Source organism: Emydura macquarii, unplaced genomic scaffold (assembly GCF_026122565.2).
Source record: "Emydura macquarii macquarii isolate MOO-44397 ecotype Brisbane River unplaced genomic scaffold, CSIRO-AGI_Emac_v2 contig_2676, whole genome shotgun sequence".
Lineage (NCBI taxonomy): Eukaryota > Metazoa > Chordata > Testudines > Chelidae > Emydura > Emydura macquarii.
The window spans coordinates 24,342,996-24,363,926 of NW_027132813.1; the positions used below are offsets into that span (position 1 = coordinate 24,342,996).

General features: G+C 40.0%; 1 protein-coding gene across 2 annotated transcripts in view; it reads right to left on the reverse strand.

Moving 5' to 3' along the window:
• The window catches only part of ABCG5 (ATP binding cassette subfamily G member 5), a 30,128-nt gene extending 9,216 nt beyond the window's left edge, over positions 1-20,912 (reverse strand). The window contains exons 1-10 of one of the 2 annotated variants that reach the window (XM_067565063.1): positions 20,592-20,912; positions 19,427-19,548; positions 16,853-16,989; positions 16,535-16,633; positions 13,800-13,932; positions 12,050-12,189; positions 10,941-11,070; positions 3,050-3,263; positions 2,572-2,777; positions 1,375-1,513 (exon numbers count right to left, since the gene is read on the reverse strand). In XM_067565063.1, the coding sequence (XP_067421164.1) occupies positions 1,375-1,513; positions 2,572-2,777; positions 3,050-3,263; positions 10,941-11,070; positions 12,050-12,189; positions 13,800-13,932; positions 16,535-16,633; positions 16,853-16,989; positions 19,427-19,548; positions 20,592-20,728 (1,457 nt within the window). In that variant the 5' untranslated portion in view covers positions 20,729-20,912. Of the gene's footprint in view, positions 1-1,374; positions 1,514-2,571; positions 2,778-3,049; positions 3,264-10,940; positions 11,071-12,049; positions 12,190-13,799; positions 13,933-16,534; positions 16,634-16,852; positions 16,990-19,426; positions 19,549-20,591 lie in introns of those variants that run through there. The other variant, XM_067565062.1, reaches the window with a different exon arrangement.
• Between the last annotated feature and the right edge of the window lie 19 nt (positions 20,913-20,931).

The following is a 20,931-nucleotide window of genomic DNA, read 5'->3' on the forward strand; positions in this document are numbered from 1 at the left end:
TCATGCAAGCAGACAGAATGATGAGGCTGAATAACCTTAGATAGAAATCTATCTAGTTACATGTGTCTGAGGGCTTTTAATTACTTTATGCCTGACATAAGCACCATTCCTTTCTTAAGAGCTAACACTAGCTTTATAAAGATTATCTATAGACAATTAAGAGCCTTTTGTGTTGCTTAAAACTGGAAATTGCCTGCCTGCTTTAAGAACTTCAGATCTTTTTGTGAGATTAATTTAAATACCGGATCAGTCAAAAGAATTAATTATTTTAGTTAAAAAATACATCCTGGGATTTAAGGATTTAATAAACTTTTGGGAAAATGGAAAGCAATAACAGAGACAATTATAATCACATAATAAAAAGGCTGAATTATTAGCTGTACTCTGCATTAAGTCGTGCAAAAAGATCTGGGGAATTGAAGGGAGACTATGCCACAATAATCAACCAGTTTCCTTAAAAACTCTCAGAATGCCAGCTTCAAGCTGTTTGCAGAGACAGACTTCCACAGGATTGGAGGCTATGGACCCCCTTACCTTCGTGCATGCCATGAAAATGATATAAACTCTGACACTTCAGAACTTGTCAAATCCCTTAAATAATGAAGGGCCAAATTCTGAAGTCTTACACAGGCTGAGAAGTACCTTAATCCTTGATTTCAGTGGGATCACTTATGGAGTAAGAAACTATTCAATATGAGTAACGGAGGCAGAATCAGGCCTTAAATAAAGTATATGAAGTTACTCTAATCTCAGTATTTGGAGTGTGCAAGGTATTTCCTATTAGAAGTACAAAGCACTACTGCAAATACTGAGACAATCTATTTGTTTTAGGTAAGATTCACAAGTTTTTAAGGGCCAAAACAAGCCTTTGGTCTTGTTTTAGTGTCTTTTATTAGAACATTTTTCACCAAAATTCTAACTCACGAGGCTATGTCTACTCTGCATAGCCTATGTCAGCATAGGCTATGCTGGCATAGGTCCCTCATGTAGATGCAGCATCCACCAACAGGAGGAGTTTTTATGCAGAGGTAGGAAAACCATGTCCCCAAGTGACAGGTTTGCCAACAGGTTTGCTCTTATGTCAACGTAACTGCATCTACATTTGGAGTTTTGTCGGTATAGTTATGTCAGTCATGGGTGTGAGTTTTTCACACTCCTGACCAGCATAGCTTGCTGGCATAAGTTTTAAGTGTAGATAAGGCCTGTGTTAGAGTAAGGCAGGTATTGTATCACCCCTATGCCTTCCTTTGCTTTTCTGCTCTCTGTGAAAGGCAATATCATAAAGCCAAGTTAGGAGGTCTATTTCTGACACAAGAATTTAAGAGCACCACAATGAGAATATAGTTTTAAGAAGGTAACTGTTTAAATGCTTACCAGTATATAAAGGCGCTGAAAATCGCTACACTGATGATACTGAAGGGCAGGAAATGTAGTATGTATGCTAACATCATTTGCCATTTCTGATATAAGCCATCTTTGCTTTCATGGTCACTGATAGCACGTAATGGAGGAACTAAAGTGGAAGGTACAAAAGGAATTAAACCACCATTGACCAAAAAGACCAGTTGTTGCTAGCAAAGCTTAGACAAGACAATATGACAATTCTTAGAATATTTCAGAAACACTTTTTGTTTGAACCTATCTGGTGGCCTAGTGCCAGTGCATGTGAAAACCAATGTTCACTAGTAGCTCAGGATAGTCTGTACACTTAACCAGGGGTGGCCAGCTGTGTCATGGGAGATACAAGCTTCATCTACCAGGTAACAGTCTGACAATACTCATACAAACTGCTCTTGCCGGCCAATTTATGGAGGTGTTCATCTCCTATGGTGTTGGGGGCCACGTTTGTGCCTTTGATAGAAAGAACAGTTTTCATCCTCCAAGCAGAGGTACTGTTACTACATGGGTGGCTAATATATGGCACTTGTAAAAGAAAGCGTTTGAAAATAACAATCACAAGGTTAAGATACCACAACATAATATTCTCAAGGATAAAAGTCTAATCAGACTTTTAACTTTAATCACCATTGAAGCAACCCATATCATATGCCCTTTCAACCTTTCCATGCCCATAACTGTGATCTCAATTAACATAGTTCAAATTTAGAGCTAGACTTTGCCCTGCCTTTACACAGCCAGGCAGAGGCATAGGAGGAAGTAAGCATTATTGCCCACTTGAATAATTCGCGTAAGAGCTGGCCTAAAATGCAGCCCCAGCACACAGACAGAGAGTAGACAAGGAAGGAAAGGGGTTAGGCGGAGCCACAGTTCCATACTCCCTGTCACCACAGCTAGGGGGGGCCAGGCTAGGGGAGCATGCTACACCCTTTAAATAAGTGTAATAACTTACTCCACTCAGCACAATCAGGTAGCTCTGAGTTATGAGGTTTCTGTCTGAGGCACTATCCCTCCCATTACTTCCCTGTGGGGCACTGAGTTTATGTATCACCTCTTATTATGGGCTAGTTGCTAAAACCATGATGTAGCCCTTAATTAGCATTCTTTAAAAAGGCCTTTTTCATAGTATATACAGTATTTGCTGCACATAACATGGAGGAACTAGTAACTTACACAGGGCAACAGCATTGAGCATTCCTGTGTAAGGTGGAGCACTCACACATTGGTAAAGGAGCCCCACACGATCTTGTAGTGCTCCTTTTAGAAGGTCATTCTTCAATCTGAGAAGGAAAAATGCTAAAAACAGGCCAAACAACAGATTCTGAGAAAGACGCATGATGATGCCAATCTTATCTCTGGAGAAGTTTCTTGTTGTCCTCCTGAAATTGAAATAAATTCATTGTACTATTTTTGTTAGTTATGATTGACTAAGCGCTGATACTGTGTCCAGCCTTGAACAAGAAACAAAGGCACTCGCTGCCCCAAAGAGGTTATAACATAAAAGGCAGCACAAGGAAAATGAGATGCAGTGGGAAGCCCAAAGGAAGAAAAAATTATGTACATGTATGCAAGGTAAAGAAGTTTATCCAAATGATGTAATTAGAGAGCTTCACAATTAATGGTTTGTGGTTTTTTTAGAATGAGTTCTTACCGTAAGAGAATCCATAGTTTGGAGACTGCACTGGGTGAGTCTTTGCTTTTGAATGGTATTGCTGGCAGGTCTTTCATGTATTTTGTTCTTTCAATGGCCTCCAAAGTTTTGCAAAAGATCTCTGAATTTTTATAGGCAGAAGCAATGATGTGAACTCTCCTGTAGGTTTCCAGTTCTCGTTCTTTGCTTCGAGTGTCCACAGATGTCAGATCCACTGCAAATTTACCCAAATATTAAACTAAAGACCTGATTATTTCCCCTTCCTACTCTCCACCTCACTAAACTCTCTGTAGAAAAATATACAGGAGGAGAAGTCTGCTGGAAATTGGAAACTTTTCACCTTGTGGAGGTTCCTCTCCATTCTCCCAATGTGAGGAATTCAGCTAGTGGGAATGTCATTTCTATGGAACCCTGACTCTATGGAGCCCTAGATCCTGAAATTTAGGGACTTGCCCTTCTCTGGTAGACCTCTTTAACTTTCTTCCCCAGTGGCAAAGAACCATGATTCCATTGGCTATGCCCTAACTCCTTTTCAGGGAAGAGAGAGTGCAAAGGAGGAGCTAATGCCCCTTAGGATGGATGGATGAGCGGATTTCACTTAGAAATCTACCAAGCTTTGAATAATGCATACCACAAACAACAACTTCTCCTTGACCCCTCCCTCTTCTCTACCTATAAAATAATCCATCCTAACAAATGGAGCCTCATTTGGTGAAATTTTGGTCTCAAGGGAGAGCATGCCACCAGAGTTACTGCTCTTTTCTCTCCAATGCACCTTTGCTCTGTTGCATTTGTCTTTGTTCCCTCCTCCAATGAACAATGTAGAGCAACCCCACCCACCATCCTGTTTTAAAAATGTAAAATAGAAGATTGCTAGGCTGGTCAGATTACCCATTACTGTCCCAAGCCTCATGTAAAGGAAAAATTTACTGCAGTGGAATTTACAGAAGATAAAAATTCTGTGTCGCTGAATACTCCCTATTAATAAATCCACTTATAAATTGCTCTTGCCACCAGCAGATGTTTCTTATTATTAGCAGATGAGAACTTTATATGTACTAGTTGTCTTGCCTGTACAATCAAATGCTAACACTGTGGGGTTTTGGAAAATCACCCTTCTTCTAAAGTAATGAATTATCTAATCTGACCAACAGAATCACAATTTAGATTAAAATTCTCAGGAATATGTGTTCTAACAGATCACTGCATTATTTCACTAAACCTGCTAAATTGGCTACATAAAGTGTTCATATTACATCTTCTTTTGGTAAGTTTTTTTTTTTCAGTGCTGCGTATGCTTAAACTCTAAGGGTATGTCTACACTGCAATTAGACACCCATGGCTGGCCTGTGCTAGCTGACTCCAGCTCACAGGGCTCAACCTGTGGAGCTGTTGAATTGCAGAGTAGATTTCCAGGGTTGGACTGGAGCCCAGGCTCTAGAATGCTGCAAGGTTAGAGGGACTCAGAGCTCAGGTTTATCCCAAGCCCAGAAGTCTACACTGTAGTGAAATAGCCCTGTAGCCCAAGCTCCATGAGTCCAAGTCAGCTGGCATGGGCCAGCCGCAGGTTTTTAATTGCAGTGTAGACATATCCTAAAATGCTGCCAATTGGGAGTTAAACAATAAGTTACGCTTCTTTAGCACCTTTGTCCAAGGAACTTAAAGTGCTTTACAAAACATTAATTAAGCTTCAGAGCATCTCTATGAGATAATTGAAATAAGCAATATTGTTCCCAGTTAGAGGGGTCAGTACTTCCAAAAATCAGGGTCACATGTCTTTAAAGATGGGGATCCAGCAATTAGTCACTCAAACCTAAAAGTAACTTTAGAAAATTTGGCCCTAAGCGACTTATTCAAGGTCATATAAGTCAATAGCAGAGCCAAGTCAATAGGAGAGCCAAGAATGCAATGTCTGAGTTTTCAAATCTAATCCCTGTAGCTAACATTCTGTCCTTCATTTACGGTCATATTTGATAAATACCGTACATTATACTTGGACTTTATAATCAATGTAATGTATACTATGAAACACAGGGATTTGTTTTCCTCTGACATTGGTGTAAATTAGGAGTAACAACAGTGAAAACTGACCTCAGAGATAACAGATTCATACCTCCTGTTTATATAGCTAAAATGCACAGAAGCTACCAATTTTCAGAAGACTAAACTTTCTTATAATTCTTTGATCTAAATTTTTTCCTTTATCTTCACATTCAAAGGTTGACACTTGAAATATGTAGTTCTTTGTGTTTACTGTACGTTTTAAAATGTGGCTCTAAATCTCAAACTTGTAACTTTGAGACTATTCAAATTTATGACGACAAAATTATCCTTACTGTCATATCAGTATTTTGAGCTTTTCTCAATTCCAGCTTCACGTTTACAATAATTTTCTCTCCTAACTGAAGGCAGAATGCCACCAAAACAATAGAAAAATACTGCTTCTCTCTGAATGTACCACGCTTTTAGGTGCAACTCCTTGGACATTTCTGGATTCACTAGTTAGTGTTCAAATAGCTGTCAGTAATCAGCCACCCAAATACACTAGATTTAAAAATATGGGTTCTTCGAGGATTTGTGCATGTGCATCCTACCCTATGTGCACGTGCACTCCATACACACTAGAATAGGAATCTGTGAATAGCAGTGCACTCATCCCTTACAGATTTGAGCCCTGCACTTTCTCGTGCTCTGCCCCCAAACCCAAGGGCAGAATGGCTGAAACCGTCCCTCAGTTCCTTTTTACCACAAATGGTAGCAAATGAAATAAGGCAGTGTCTGCTTGTTATCCCTTACCACATTCTCCAAGTCTACCCTTACCTAGCTTCTTAAGGGTTATTTCCATAGAAATCCATCCTCCTCCCCTCCTCCCCCTTTAAAAATCTACTTAAACTTATTTGGTTTTGGGGTGGGTTTTTTTTTTAAACACACACTTATTTTCTCTCAGCACCTTGTGCCACAACCACTTAAAATAGCAAATTCAAAGCCTTCGGGCTTCATTCTGCCCATCTTGTTACAGATTTTTTCTCCATATAGAATGTCATAGCTGTTTATTTTGTTGTCTGAACAAGAGCCACATGCCTGACCATTGCTCTGATGGTCATTCTCCTCAGGAATGAGAAAATCTAGCGACACCCAGCTAAAATTATTATATCTGGAGGAGTCTATGAGAGGCTCTTCACACACAGAAGAAGAGGCATCGAGCTTCAAGATGGAACCATCCACCTCTGAGTCCTAAACTTTCAGCACTCCCATCAGGTGGTATGTGACTCCCAAGGACGGAACTGATAGGAATCTGACCCAGCATTAACAGGCCAGAATCCATAGCATGCCAAAGGTCAGTTCAGCACCAATGGCTGCTTCAGTACGAAAGACCGGTATCGTCTCCTTCACAGTGAGGCAAGGTATATGAGAGCTCCAGACCAAGCAGAGTTCCTTACACTTATCTTCCTCCCCTAAGAAAAGGAAAGTTGAAAGACCCAAAAAGAGTTATTCATCTCCACTCTCCTCCTGAGGACTGAGCACAAAGTACTTTTATGCTACAGGGCAAGTGACAATAGTTCAGCTTTTGCTCAACTACCCTAGTCTCTATGTCCAATACCAATTCCTCAACACCACAAATCACGGTACTGATATTTGAGCCAGCACCAGCAACTGAGACACTAACTGTTCTGGCTGATGTATTGTTGATGGAAGTTACATTTCTCTCCAGTACCATCCTCAGTACCAAGGGTGCTTCATTCAGCACCAACTCCAACTGCTAAGTTCCTGGTAGCAACATAACCTGAGATGTCAGCACCACCACTAGCAGACAGCTATTTCTTCTCCACTTCTCCATCTTCTTCCCATCATCCACCTGGGAACCGTCACCTCCTCACTCACCAAGATTATGAGATGGTTCATCACCCCAGACTAGCAGCACTAATTTCAGAGCCCCAAGTTAGCCATTGCATTGGTGACAGTGCCCCAACCAACAATATCCTAACCAACCTGGTCAACTTAATCAACCTTACCCATACCTCTTTCCATCATTGCCATTTTAGGCTTTCTGAGGCCCATCCTTCAGAACTAGGTCTTCTTCCCAGTCATCACACAGATGTAAAAGGTGTCATTCGCCTGTGGCCTCAATCTCAAGACCTCTCATAGAAGCTCTTAGTGACAGGGATGGAAAACACCTGATGGATGAAGAATGCAGGTCCCAAACCACTGGACCAGTACCCTTCAACTTCTTCCAAACACTCATAATCTCTTCCCCCTGACAAGGAGTCTCTTTGGCTCCAGTATCTGCTCTGGATTATTTCTTTTCAAGAGCTGCTGTCTCAAATTGCTTTTACACTGGCGACTGAGAACTCAGTGACTGATGAAAGGCTCATAAGTTATCTGATATTTTTCCATTCCTCCACTGTGGGCAGATTAGCAATGCCTATAAATAAAGGCATCTTGAAGCCAGCTACAGGTTTCTGGAAGACCACTGCTACCCTTGGATCACTGTAAAGCCAGCAGAAAAAAAAGATGTAAAAGTTCCACAGAGGGGTTTTGAACAATTTTATACACATGCAATCCCTGAATCTCTGGTGGTCTCTGTGATTCAAGACAGAGCTAGTCTGCATGGTCTACCAACAGCTACTTGTGAGGATAAAGACTCCAAAAACTGGATCGCTTTGGGAGGAAAGTTTACTCCTGCACTTCACTCCAATTGCACATTTTGCATTACCAAGCATTAATTATCAGGTGTGATTTTTTGATGTGGGACAAAGCATCTCCCTTTTTTGAACAAGCTTCCTTCAGAAAACAAGGAGGAAATAAAGGCCACTGCAAAGAAGTGTGACCTAGTAGCACTGGACTGGGACTCAGAGACCTACATTCTATTTCCCAGCTCTGCCACTGGCCTGCTGGGTGACCTTGGGCAAGTCACTTCACCTCTGTATGACTCAATTTCCCCATCTGTAAAATGGGGATAATGATATTGATCTTCTTTGTAAAGCGCTTTGAGATCTATGACTGAAAAGTATTATGTAAGAGACAGGCATTTCTTATTATTATTATTACTTGTTATCACTATATTGGTGGAGGGATGCTAAGAACATTCAGAAAGGCCTAACCTTCTCCACCCCTCTGCCTACAAAGACACTGACTACAGACACATCAGGAACAGGTTGGGGTCCTCACGTGGACTACCTTCAGATACATTGAATACGGTCCCAGAAGGAGAGGAGCCTTCCCATAAATGGCCTCAAACTCTGCACAATCAGATTATCTGCAAACCATTCCTTATGGTTTTAAAGAATTCCACTGTACAGATCTTCACAGACAACACATCTGCATTGTACTATGTAAAGCAGGAGGGAAGTACCTGTTCATCACCTCTATGCCAAGAGGAAATCAGATAATGGACATGGTCCATTTCATGGGATAACTCCAATTGCTCTTCATCTTCCAGGAGTCAACAACTACATAGCAGACAATCTGTCACAAATGGTCTGTGAAGAGCTCCATCCTCAGATTGCTATTTCAACAACAGGAAATCCCATTATAGACTCAAGTGCCCAGGTTTTTGCTCCAGAGGGACCTGATCCCAAGATTCATGCAAGACACTTTTTTCATACCACAGAATCAAGTTCTCCTGATATGTAAAGTCAAGAAGGATTGCAACTATACCCGGCACTGCTCGATGTCCCAATAATGACTCCTTGTGGACATCTGCTTTATTATGTCCACAAAAAGTTTTTTGCCCCCGGTGTCTAGCCACAACAGCTTTCTGAACCAATGCTTCTTCCCAGATGGTGATGAGGTCCAGGGTCTCTGCCTGGCTCTATGCAGCTCTGCAAGGCATATTGTGGGGCTTTGAGGGTGCTATCATGATTGTATACTGGGATCCAGGAGCAAATGGGCAACATCTGACTCCACACCAGCTTGTAATTGGGGTAAGGGATTGTCCTGGGAACTTAACCAGAACAAGGATGGCAACGCAGGTACATGGACAGGTCAGTAATGGTCAGTCTGCAAAGCATTGTGGGATAGCTATTTAAAGCTTGCAAAAAGTGGTGTGCAGCAATTGTGTCCACATGAAGAGTAGACTGAACTAAATTCAACTTGGAAGAAACCTAGTTCACTTTGCAAGATGACTCCAGAGTTGGCAACATATGCAGAGTTAGTATGCAGCAATGAATTGTGTTGTGTGTATGAAAGGATTTTCAAGACGGATTAACTCAATTTGATTTGGAGAGCATTACATCAGCCAGAAGAGTCATCTAACTTCAAGCTCTCATGGCCAACCCTCCTTACACAAATTCCACAGAGATAAGATGGTGTTGAGATCTCATACTAAATTTATTTGCCAAGTTGTTTCATTCAGTTGTTACTAGTTTCATTTAAATCAATCCATTAATCTCCCCATTTTCTTTCCAAAATCCACTCCTCCCCAGCAGAGAAGAAACTTCATACTTAGATGTTTCGAGGGCCTTACTATATTAATTGAATAGGACAAAGCCATTTTAGACAGACAGACAACCTCTCCATCTTTTTGTTTCTAAAGGACAAGTCATTGGATTATGCAGTGTATTCAGTCTGCTATCACATGGTTGATATACCTCTTCCGCCAAATATTCTACTAGGGCTCAGGCTGCCTTGTCTGCATATTTCAGAAATATCCCCATGTCTGAGTTGTGCAAAGAAGCCACTTGGAGTAATCCCCTCACTTTTGTTAAACATTTTGCCCTTGACTTGGGCACAAGATTGGATACCAAATTTGAGAGGTCAGTATTACAATCAATGTTTAGTTAGCGGCAGCTAGGACTCCTCGGTTCTTCCATCCAGATGGGGCATTGCTTGCCAGTCACCTGGAGGGGGCAGTGGGATGCACACAGACAATTACTCAAAGAAAAAAACAGAAACTTACTTTGCAATAACTGTGGTTCTTCAGGATGCTGTTGCCAGTGTGGATCTCACAACCTGCTGTTCGTCCCCACTTTATTTTTTTTTTTTTTTTTTTTTTTTTTGTCTCTCAAAAGTGGAGTTTATGAATTAGCACTGGAACTGATGGATGGTTGAGACTGCTCTGTCCTTTATATGCCATTGGCTGGGATGGGGCACAAGGACATACAGGGCGCGCAGGTGTAGCCCAGCAAACACTGCTAATCAAAGATTCTAGTCACATGTGCATGGCGCACATGTGCACCTAGAGTGGGATCCACACAGACAAAATGTCTTGAAGAAACATAGCTATAATGAGGTAAGTAAATATTTTGGTTTAAATTAACCGTTTTCTTCAATAAGGGCCCAGTACTGCATAATGCTGTGGAGCCCGTTAGAGTCACTGAGCATCTTCAACTTCCACTAAAGTCAATGGGAATCGAAGGCACTCCATATTTTGGAGGATCAAGTCTAATTCCTAAGAGCAAAGGAGTGTCATGAATCCAGAGGATCTCTGAGCCTGGAACTCTAGTTGTGTTGTTAGTTTGCCCTATTGTTTCATATTGATCTGTTGCAGTGCTACTGCATATTTTCACTGCTTACTAATCTTTGGTGAGGTTTACATCAGTTGGCTGTTTCTTTTTTGGCTCTAGTTAGTCTATTACTAGGGCATCTGAATGTTCTATATCCCACAGTTTAAAATAAATATCATACTAGATAGAAGCAGCTCGTTTTCAAAACTGACAAACTATTTTGTTGCTAATCCCACAGTTACTTTTATTCTCAGATCTAAGACCACCTGTTCCGTTGTAACATAATTTTATAGTATTTCCCCCCACTTAGAAGCAATGGAACAAACTAACTGAGCAAAATTAAAAAGAACAGGAAGAATTAAAATAAGTTATATTGGCAAAACTCCAACCTGTTTGTCTAGAATACAATGCCAACATCTTTGCTAATATGAGCTGGATAAACTTACCATAAAAGTCAAAAGGATTTGATTGTTCAGGGCAGGCATAGTTGCAATCACTAAAAAATGTGATCATTTCTGGAGGGTCCCCACAGAAAACCAATTCTCCAAAACTCATGATGGCGATTTTGTCAAATAGCTGGTTGGACAACACAATATATATTAATGAGGTTAACATACTACTAACAAGGAAAACATTAATACTGGAATAGTACTTCACAATTTGGTAAATAAAGGCCCTTTGACAGGAAGTATAGATTTGACTTGTCATTAAATTCCTTTATGTATGTCTGCACTGCCAAAAGTCTTTTTAAACAAACTGTTAGAACTGGACTTCTTAAAGGTATTTGATCCTATAGGGTACGAAGAGAAAGGTGCAGTCTGAGCACAAGAATGGAAATCATGAACCATGAACTTGATTTCTCAGTTTTGACAGACTCACTTTGTGACCTTGAGGTCAAGTAACTGACCCTCTCTGTGTCTCAGTAACCCCAATCTGTAAAATGGATGCAAAAATACAAATCTGCCTCAGGAGGGTCAAACATGGATGCTTACCACTTTCTAAAAGCCAGGTTCCTTTAAAGGTGTCTCAGATTGGGTATACAAAATCACTAGTCACTTTTGAAAATGTTGGCCATTATGTACATTGTCTATTTTTAAAAAAACAAACTATACCCAACTGTGCTTCAACTTATCTATTATTAGTTAGCTAATTTCTTGTGTCACAGCAGATATGGGTCTTGGAGAGAAATTTGAAGGAGAAAATGTTATGTATCAGTTCAGAAAGGCAGGGAGGAGGAAGGCTTGAAGGCATTTGTGGACAAATGAGCAGTTGAGTTTAACATCATTGGTACAACAGAGGGGATCAATGATAGTGTGATTAGAGACAAGAACAGATAAGAGGAAAGGGGCAAAGCTGTAAAGGCCTGGAAGGTAAGGACAAGAAGCTTGAATTAGCTGCAGTGGGAAATGGGAACTAATGGTTGAATTTGAAGATAGGCTGTATTTAATTTTTATTTAATTTTAATTAAATTTTATACTAAATAATTCTCATAATCAAGAAAAATTGCATGGAGTGATGCTCAGTAGAAAGATATTAGTATTTTAATATTCCTTACCCTAAAAAGTTCTGACCGTGGTTGATGAATTGTAATAATCACAATTCTGTCTTGGCGTGCAAGCTCCGAAAGCAGCAAGACAATCTGATTTGCAGTCATGCAGTCCAGTCCTGTAGTTGGTTCATCAAGTAACATGACCTCTGTTAAAATAACAGAGATAATTTTTGAAAACTCAGTTAAATAGTGAGTAAATTGTATACTGTCTGTCCTTTATAGATAAGTCTTTCAATGCATACTGTAGAATTACTTCTAAAGCATGACAGCCATGCAAACTAGTATATGCAAAACTACAACACATTTATTTCTCTGGCCTGATCTTTCAGCTTTTACTTGCTTCAGTGGTCCAATTTCAATCACAGTGAATACTGAGGTGAATACAGAGTGCAGGATCAGGTTCTTTCTGATACGCAGAATTAGAACTTGATTATTTTTTCATGTTTCCTTTTTCTCAGTGAAGCTACCAAAATAGATTCAAGTGTGTTTGTCAGTTTTTAGAATTAGCATTATAAAATAATGCTTTAAAGGTTAGTAGGATGCTACATAAAATTAGCTATAAGTATGTATTCTGCATGCACACACTATACCCAACTGTGCTATATATAATGAACTATATGCAGTACAATAGGTAGTTCTGTATGTCAGCCAGTCTTATTAGTGCATTATTTTCTTTGTAATTTTAATGTGTGTGGGGGAAAATGAAGTATTTTATTTTTTCTACAAGAGGTACAGGGCGGAAAATGCCCCACTCCGGCCAGTCCACCAATTTTATTAGTACCTATCACTGTTGTCATTGCATCGGAGTTCATATACTGTATAAATGTAATGTACATCAATATTTGATCACTCAAAGGAAATTCAAATCTCAATTTATCATTGGCTGAATTAATGTAGCAAACTACAAAGGTTGATTCTTTGAATTACTGTAACATATGTAATATAGGTATTATATTGCCCCTTTAAGTTCCCAACAAAAATAATAAATTTCTTACAAAAATGCTAAAGAAAGTAGTGGATACAGCATATCAGTGTTCTAAGAGCTGAATTTGCTAAGGAATGGGGTATGCTTAATTTACTGGCTAGTTGCATTAACTTATGTCCAAGCACTGCTATACTGCTAAATGGTTATTCCAGTTGGATTGCAAATTTAAATAATTGTCAAGGCAAGCAGAGCTTGTGTATAGGCTACTTTTTTGGCTGTTTTAAATCCAATAAATAAATAAATATGTAGGACTAAATAATAATAACAAATAATAATATATAGCACTTATATAGTACTTTGTGTTTTCAAAATGCTGAACAAACATTACAAAATTAGTCCTCACAACTCACCTGTAAAATAAGTAAGTTTTATTATCTCTATTTTACAGATGGGAAACAGATGCACATACCGTTGTAAAGCCCTTAAGCACATGGTTAAACACATGCTTAAACCCCTAAGATCAATGCATGTGTTTAAACTTAGCTATCAGGATCTAAGTGACTTGCCCAAAGCCACAGCATAGATCAGTGACAAAACTGGAGTTAGATCTCAGCCTGTTCTCTAGTCATTAGACATTTCTGCCTCTTTGCAGAGCGGATTGTGCAATGAGCCTGCATGTTGAAATCAATGGCAGTTTAGAGTGTGGATTTGTGACAAAAGACAAGTGCTATTATATTTTAAAATGTTATTTAGGGGTGGGTGGTAGGAGTGTGTGCAAAGTGACAGTATAATGAAAATTTGTTTTATTCTGAAAAGCTGTTCAGTACTTACTAGGATCTTGTAATAGCTGGGCTGCAATTGAAACGCGACGTCTCTCACCGCCAGAAATGCCCCTAAAAATTTGGTTTCCAATTACATTAGTAGCAATATGGTTCAGACTCAGCTCAGCCATAACAGCATCTACCTGCAAAATAGTTACAATTTAAAAAGAATGTGAAGTTCATTGCCCGACTCAGACAGTTGCACACTACATTAAAAATTGTGAAAAGCAACTTGTGTCATTCTAAACTGCCCTCAATATGCTGCCCACACTCCGTTTTACTGGGAGTTTTTACAATAATCTGGCCTTTTTATTTCATTCTTGGATGGGAAAGTAGAATTTCATTTTCATTTGACAGTAAAGAATGACACGCGTATATACTCTGTCATGTACACCTTGTACATGGTAGATTGCAGGTTGCTACTAGCAGGTCAGGCTTCAGTACCAGATACGGTCTGGCTACAGAGCTTCCTTGCCAGAGATACACCAGAGGTATGGTCGCCTTAAGACAGCTTAATGTACTGCCAGTTATGGCTGTTCTCCATTCAGATAAGGTATGTTACATATGGCACTGCCTAGTGTCTACATATTATCATACAGTGTAACATTCCATTGCCTCTCCCTCTAAGTTTTACATTCCTGCCATTTATACTATCATGCTATCTTTAAAGTTCCATAGAACACAGATTAGTCAGTCAAGTGCCTCTGACAGTGGTTTTCTAATTACACAATCAGAATTCATAGTTTCTTAGTCATCTGGCTGCCTGTTAGTTTAAACAACTGGCTGTGGTCAGTTTGGAATCTTTGGGTATTCTTCTTGTTTTGCATCTGCTATCTGTAGAGTTTTCTCTATTGATTTTTCTCTCTGAGGAGCACACTATAGATGTCTGCAGTTTCTATTGAATTTTCCACTGTCAGTTTCAATCACATATGATCTGGGCAATTAATGCTTTTTCTTTACAACAGTTGGAGTTGTCCATCCTTTTTCTCCATCCAGTTTGATACAAATAGTTCATCAGATTCTAGACCCAGCAGTTCTCTAACTGAATGATGTCTGTTGTAAAAGTGTTCATAAGCTCTTTTTGCCTTTTTATCTGATTTAACCACCCTTTTCATGTCTGGTCACTTTGGAGATACATTCTCTTCCAAAATTGGAACAGTATTTGACTTGTCTTTCCATCAGAAATTGTGCTGGACTATCCAGCACAGGCTGTTGGTGTTGATCTGTAACTCAGAAAAGCAAGGAATGGATCTTCCTGCTGTATGATTTTCTTGGCTGTCTGTACAGCTCTCTGTGGTCATGTAAAGGGGCCTTAAAACGAGCAAGGCCAGAGCAGTGTAAAGGGGCCTAAGAATAAATGAGAATCAGGATGTAGGGCTTTAAAGAACCACTGACAAAGGGCCAGGTTCTGTGATCTTAACTCAAACACAAGTCATATTAGCTTGAGTAGAGGCTTCAGACTAGGCCCTAAATAGGTAGCACCTCCCAGGAGATAGAACTCCACACTTGATGGACAAACATCTTTGTCTAGAGGTCACCATCCTAGGCAACTTCTCACAAACAGCTTCATAGACTTCCGTGACCCACAGGCCATTTGGCAGCAGCCATTTGCCCTCTTGCTGGAATTTTCTTCTACCAGACAGCTGGCTGTACCTGTATCATGCCAGCTATAGGGCACAAACAGAATTCATCTTTTTTTCAGAAAATGTCATCCATTGTCAGCTGTATGAAATAAAACACCTGGATGGACACAAATAACACTAAGAAATTAACGACCTAGATAAACCTCTCTATTTGGGTCTCCCAGTTCAGTTGGTGTTTATTTTTCTTGTCTCTATTTAGATTGCTAGTTCAGTGGGGAAGGAGCTATGTTTCTTCTGTGTATTGTGCAGTGCTGAGCACTCTGTCAAGGCTTAACAAATAAATAATAATATTTCTAATTCCTCACTGTAAAGCACATTCATTTGGGGAGAGGGTATAAAAGCTTTGTTCTTCTTCCAGGATGGAAGTGATGGAGTTCTAAATATACGTAATGGTGCCCAGAGATACAATGAGGATAGGCACTCCAGAAGCTCTAAATTTGGTATCAAATTCATTCTCCTATGTGGTAGCAATTGTTTCTACTTCAGGAATGGCAATTTCATTTCAAAGAGACAAGTTGGGTGAGTTAATATCTTTTATTAGACCAAATTCTGTTAATGAGAGAAATAAGCTTTGGAGTTGTACAGAGCTCTTCAGGTCTTCTCCTTCTGCGTAAGCTTCTCTCTCTCACCAACAGAAGCTGTTCCAATAACAGATATTATCTCACCCCCTTGTCTCTCTAATAGTCTGGGACTGAGACGGCTATAACAACACTAATTTTATTCCATCATATTTATTATTTTCCCAGATGACATCATGGATAAGACACTGAACTGGCAGCCAGGAGACCAGAGTGTTTTATTCACGGCTAAGGTGCTGAACTCCTGTGTGATTCTGAGTGAGTCACTTCACCTGTACATGCCTGTTTCCTCATCTATAAAATATGAATAATGATAGTTGGCTTCCTTTGTAAAGCACTGTGAGAAATAAGGATGAAAAGTGCCATTGATGAAAGGGCAATGTGAGAGCATGAACTGAATTTGGGAATTCAAATCTGCTAAAAAGGTAATGTCTATGAAATTAGGGTATCTGATCTGCTGGGCATACCTGAAAAGCATACAAGATTGTCTTGTTTGTCTCAGTGGAAGAATAAAACATACCAACCTTCTTTTTGATGAAGTCGCTGGAGTGCTTCTGAAGTGCAAGTAGAGCAGTGTAAGTCAAAGATTCTTGAATGGTGAGATAACCTAGCAAAGTATCATTCTAAAAAAGGAAAAGAACAACAGAATTGTAGTAACTCTGGGCAAGATTCTGCTCGGACACTCATTTTCCACCAACATAGTTCCATTGACTTCTATGGAGTGACTCCTAATTTTCAGCAGGATTAGTGAAATCACAATCAAGTCATATAATTCTATTATTATCACTACAACTTTGTGATAACCAAAAGCACCATGCATATTAAATAAATTTAAAAACAACCTGTAGAACATATGAGAAGGAGTCTTGAAATTGTTCCTTCTTCAGCTCATGCCCATTCATATACACATCACCAAAGAAATTTCCTTTATATCTCAGTCTTCCTGATATTGCATCCAACAGAGTCGTTTTTGCAGAGCCTGACAAATAAAAAAAAAAACCCAACAACTCATTCATATTAATTATTCTTATTTTTATTACAGCAGCACCTATTGGCCCCAATCAGGGATTGTGACTCCATTGTGCTAGACACTGTACATGGATCTAATGAAAAAAATAGGTATATATTTTATCACTAATAAAGATGTGAAAAGGCAGCCCACGTGAGTTAAAGGGAGTATTAGAGTCTGTATAAATTACTGTTTATTTCTCATCACTTGTTAAGCACCCTCATTATGCTTGATTCTATATAAAACATCGATGACTATAGTTCCTGTCCCATCTTTTACAATCTAAACAGAAAGACAAAGCAGATCTGACAAGAGTGCAGGACCAGGGCTGGTTCTACCTCCGTGCATCTAGAGCACTTCTTCTTTTAGGAGCATTTTTATAGGAGACTGGTAGGTTTCATGGGAGAAATAAGTTCTGAAGAGAGATGTAAATAAAAAACATTTACCTTTGCTTCCAGGGGCAAGAGGGAATTCCAGAAATAAACAGCAACATAGGAGAAGTTAAGAAGATGAGAGTAGAAGAAGGCCTTGAAGAAAGCAGGGAGACAGGTGGGTTGAGCAAAATAGTGAGGAACAGCAGTGATGTAGGCTGGGTCAGAGCCATGCAGAGGGCAGGGAGCTTGAACTGCATTAGAATGCAAGAGGAAGCAAATGGGGGGGTTGAGAGAGCCTCTCTCCTGTGCAACACAAAGTCTATGCACCACTTAAGTAGCACTGAGCGCTCCAAAAAAAAAAGAGAGAGAGAGAGAGAGCGCTAAAGTGGGACTTAAGTGATGAATAGGCCCTGTGCTGACCCTCTGCACAAGAGTGAATTTCATCCAAGATGAAAAAAGATGAAAAACATTAGCCCAGGAAACCATACAACAGTCACATACACAGAACTGAAAAACTTTGGCAGGTGTGGAAGAAACCATAATGTGGCACAGAGGCCCCCTTGGCAAAAGTCCCCTGTTCTTTGCAAACAACTCTCATCTCAGATCTGACAAATTAACTACACCACTTTTTGCAGGATATTTATCCATAAGGGGTAATGTAAGGTATCTGCAGAAAGCTTGTACCTTATCGAGACTCAATCACTGTATGCTATATTTATGGGTAATATTGAAGAAATAACTATATTGAAAGGCTTTTTTTTTTTTGGTCTTGGAGTAAAAAAGTTAGACACCAAGGGATGATTCATCTCACTGATGGATCATTCAAACAGAATTGTCAGCGCTTCCTGGTTAGCCAGTGATGTAAGACAAGGCTCAGTTGTCTAGCCTTGCTTCCATGACTGTCAATGGAAAACCATCAGAGACAACTGCAAACAACTGAAACCAGTTGGAGATGAAAAAGGACCATTATAACAGAGGGATCACCCTATCTGTGAATAAAGACAAAAGACTGTGTCAGCATAACACAGAGTGGGAAAAGGCATTCTGGATTCATTCACCGAGGAAACAGCTGTTTTATTAAAAGGGCTCGCAAGTGTGTGTTTTAAAGGAGTGGAGATTAAGGTAAAACTAGTAAACTAGTTCACTGCACTTTTTGGGGCAGAGGATCTGGAATTTCCATGAATAGCTGGTTCAGGGGCTGGATATCACAGGGGAACGCTTCAAAGGACTTGGGGACTGGGATACACCTATTGTTAATCTGCAAAGCAAAAACAGGGCTGGCATAGCCCAGAGGAGAGTGCTTGAGTGGCTGAAAAGCTGGTGGTGTCAGAGAGCTAACTCAAAGTCACTAGAGGCAGGGAGTAACAAAGTGACCCACAGTCTTTGGTACCCTGAGAACCAGCACATAGATATTGGACTGATACTGTACCTGAAAATGCCATGTTTTTAAAGAGTACAGGTTCATGATGGCTATGGATGCACTGATACAGCTTTTCCTTGTCAGAAAGTATTTGATAACAGTCCGCAAGATTTAAGGTGAAACCAGTAAACTGTGGCACTCTGTTCCATAGGGGGCAGAGGACTGGGGATTTCTGTGAGTAGCCAGTTTATTTAAAAATACAAATATTTGGGCTAGATCCTTGACCCTGCTAAGGTCATTGGTGCAATGAAAAATCGATCTTAAAGATATCCTGCATGAGAATCTAGAAGTGGTGTAAAGCCAGAACAACCAGCTCCATACCAACACCCTTCCAGAGCCCTTCAGACTGTCAAGGATGTGAAGACTGAGGACAGTGTGCTCCAGAAATCCTCACCAGTGTAATGTCTCCAAGAGGGCCATTCACAAGCTAGAGCCTGTTGACATCAATCAAGAAGTAAATTATTTATCTAAGTGAATCTGTATTATACATTCTATCAGCATTATGGCCTTGTTACAGAAGTGCCCACATTTAGAACATTCTACACAATTCATGTAGCAAGATTTTTTTTTCTAAGTAATATTGTTTTGGATTTGAAAGGTTTGAATGACTTACCAGAATTTCCTAAAATTGCCATAATCTGGCCACTCTCTATGTGAAATGAAACATCTTTGAGGATCTGCCGCGTGCATATTTTATGATATGATGGGATATCCCACCAAGGTCCAACACGTTGTCTTTAAAAAAAAAAAAATTTGAAAAGGATGAAATGTGGCATTTAGAAGAATTAAAAATAACTTGTAAAGAATTCTTCAAAAATGGGATTTGTGCCTTTTTTTGCTTCTTCGATGTATAAAGATCTGAACATTTTTTAATTTGTAAAGGTTTTTTCTTTCTGCTTGTTTTTACTTTAATAGTACCAGACTTAATCTTCCCACCCCAACCTGGTTTAGGTGGAAGACCAAAGGAAGGTATAAGTAATATTTATTGTGAACTCTTTAAAGGTGAGGGTGTTAGAACTTTAACAATGCCTTTATTTACTAAAATGTCAGTGAAATTAAATAGCAATTAATAAAACAAAAAAAAACCCCAAAGTTTTAAGCAGACTTGACTAAAAAATCTTTTCCCCTTTTAATAGTTCATCTTATGCTGTATTGGCATCACCAGTTCACTAGCTCTCGAGTCATATCAGAGTCTTTCAGCCTAGACAGAAGCTTAAATTTATGCAAAAGAAATGAAACCACAACCCTTTCAGGCTTTTGTTATACATCATAAAAGCAAGAAAGAAACAGGATTTATTCTCATTTGGAGGTCTCCTTTAAAGAATCACTCAATCTCAGGCTGGGGCATGCACGGGGGAGGGGGGGGGTGAAGGTTGGGGGGTGCAAGCAGGGACATGCCCCCCCCCAATAATTGTCAGGAGCACAGAACTCCTTAGGCCACAGGGTTGAGCGAGCTCCTGCCAGGGCCAGGGTGGGGACGGGGAAGCAAGCTCCTGCCAAAGAGGGGGCCACACAATGTTCCCCTCCAAAAGGAGTCAAATTTAAATTCCTGAGCACACCCCTGCTCTTAGGAAAAAATATAATCTACAAGACGGAGGGCCAAATTCATCCTTGGTGTGTTCCTTCACTGGACTAAAACCAGGGTACAGCATCACAAAAACTCTATTGCTGTTACTGTTATTCTATACATTAAGGGAAATCTTTCTGTTAGCCCTCTGGTCAGCGAATTAGTGCTTTGCAGAGTGCCAGCTTACATTGCTGGTCCTCACTAGCTTTACCTGACTGTGTAGGAGATCCCACGGACGCTGAGGCTGTTACGTGGTGTCACAGCAGCCTTCCTTTCTTCTGCTCTGGAAACCCAGCTGCTCCTCCTCTCCAGCTCAGTGGGCTTTGAACTGTATGGTTCACTCATCATCCTCAGGCAGCCAGGCTACTTTATTTAAATTACCCTCACAACCTGCTGGAAATCAATTAATTCAGGTCAACACTCAACCACCACATTTCTACCCCAGCAACAAAGAGGGTGCAGCTTCACTCTGCCCGTAGTCCACAGACTCAGTCATAGACCCAGCCTAATTTCCAAACGTGCCACCTGGGAAATTACTCCACAGAAAGCTG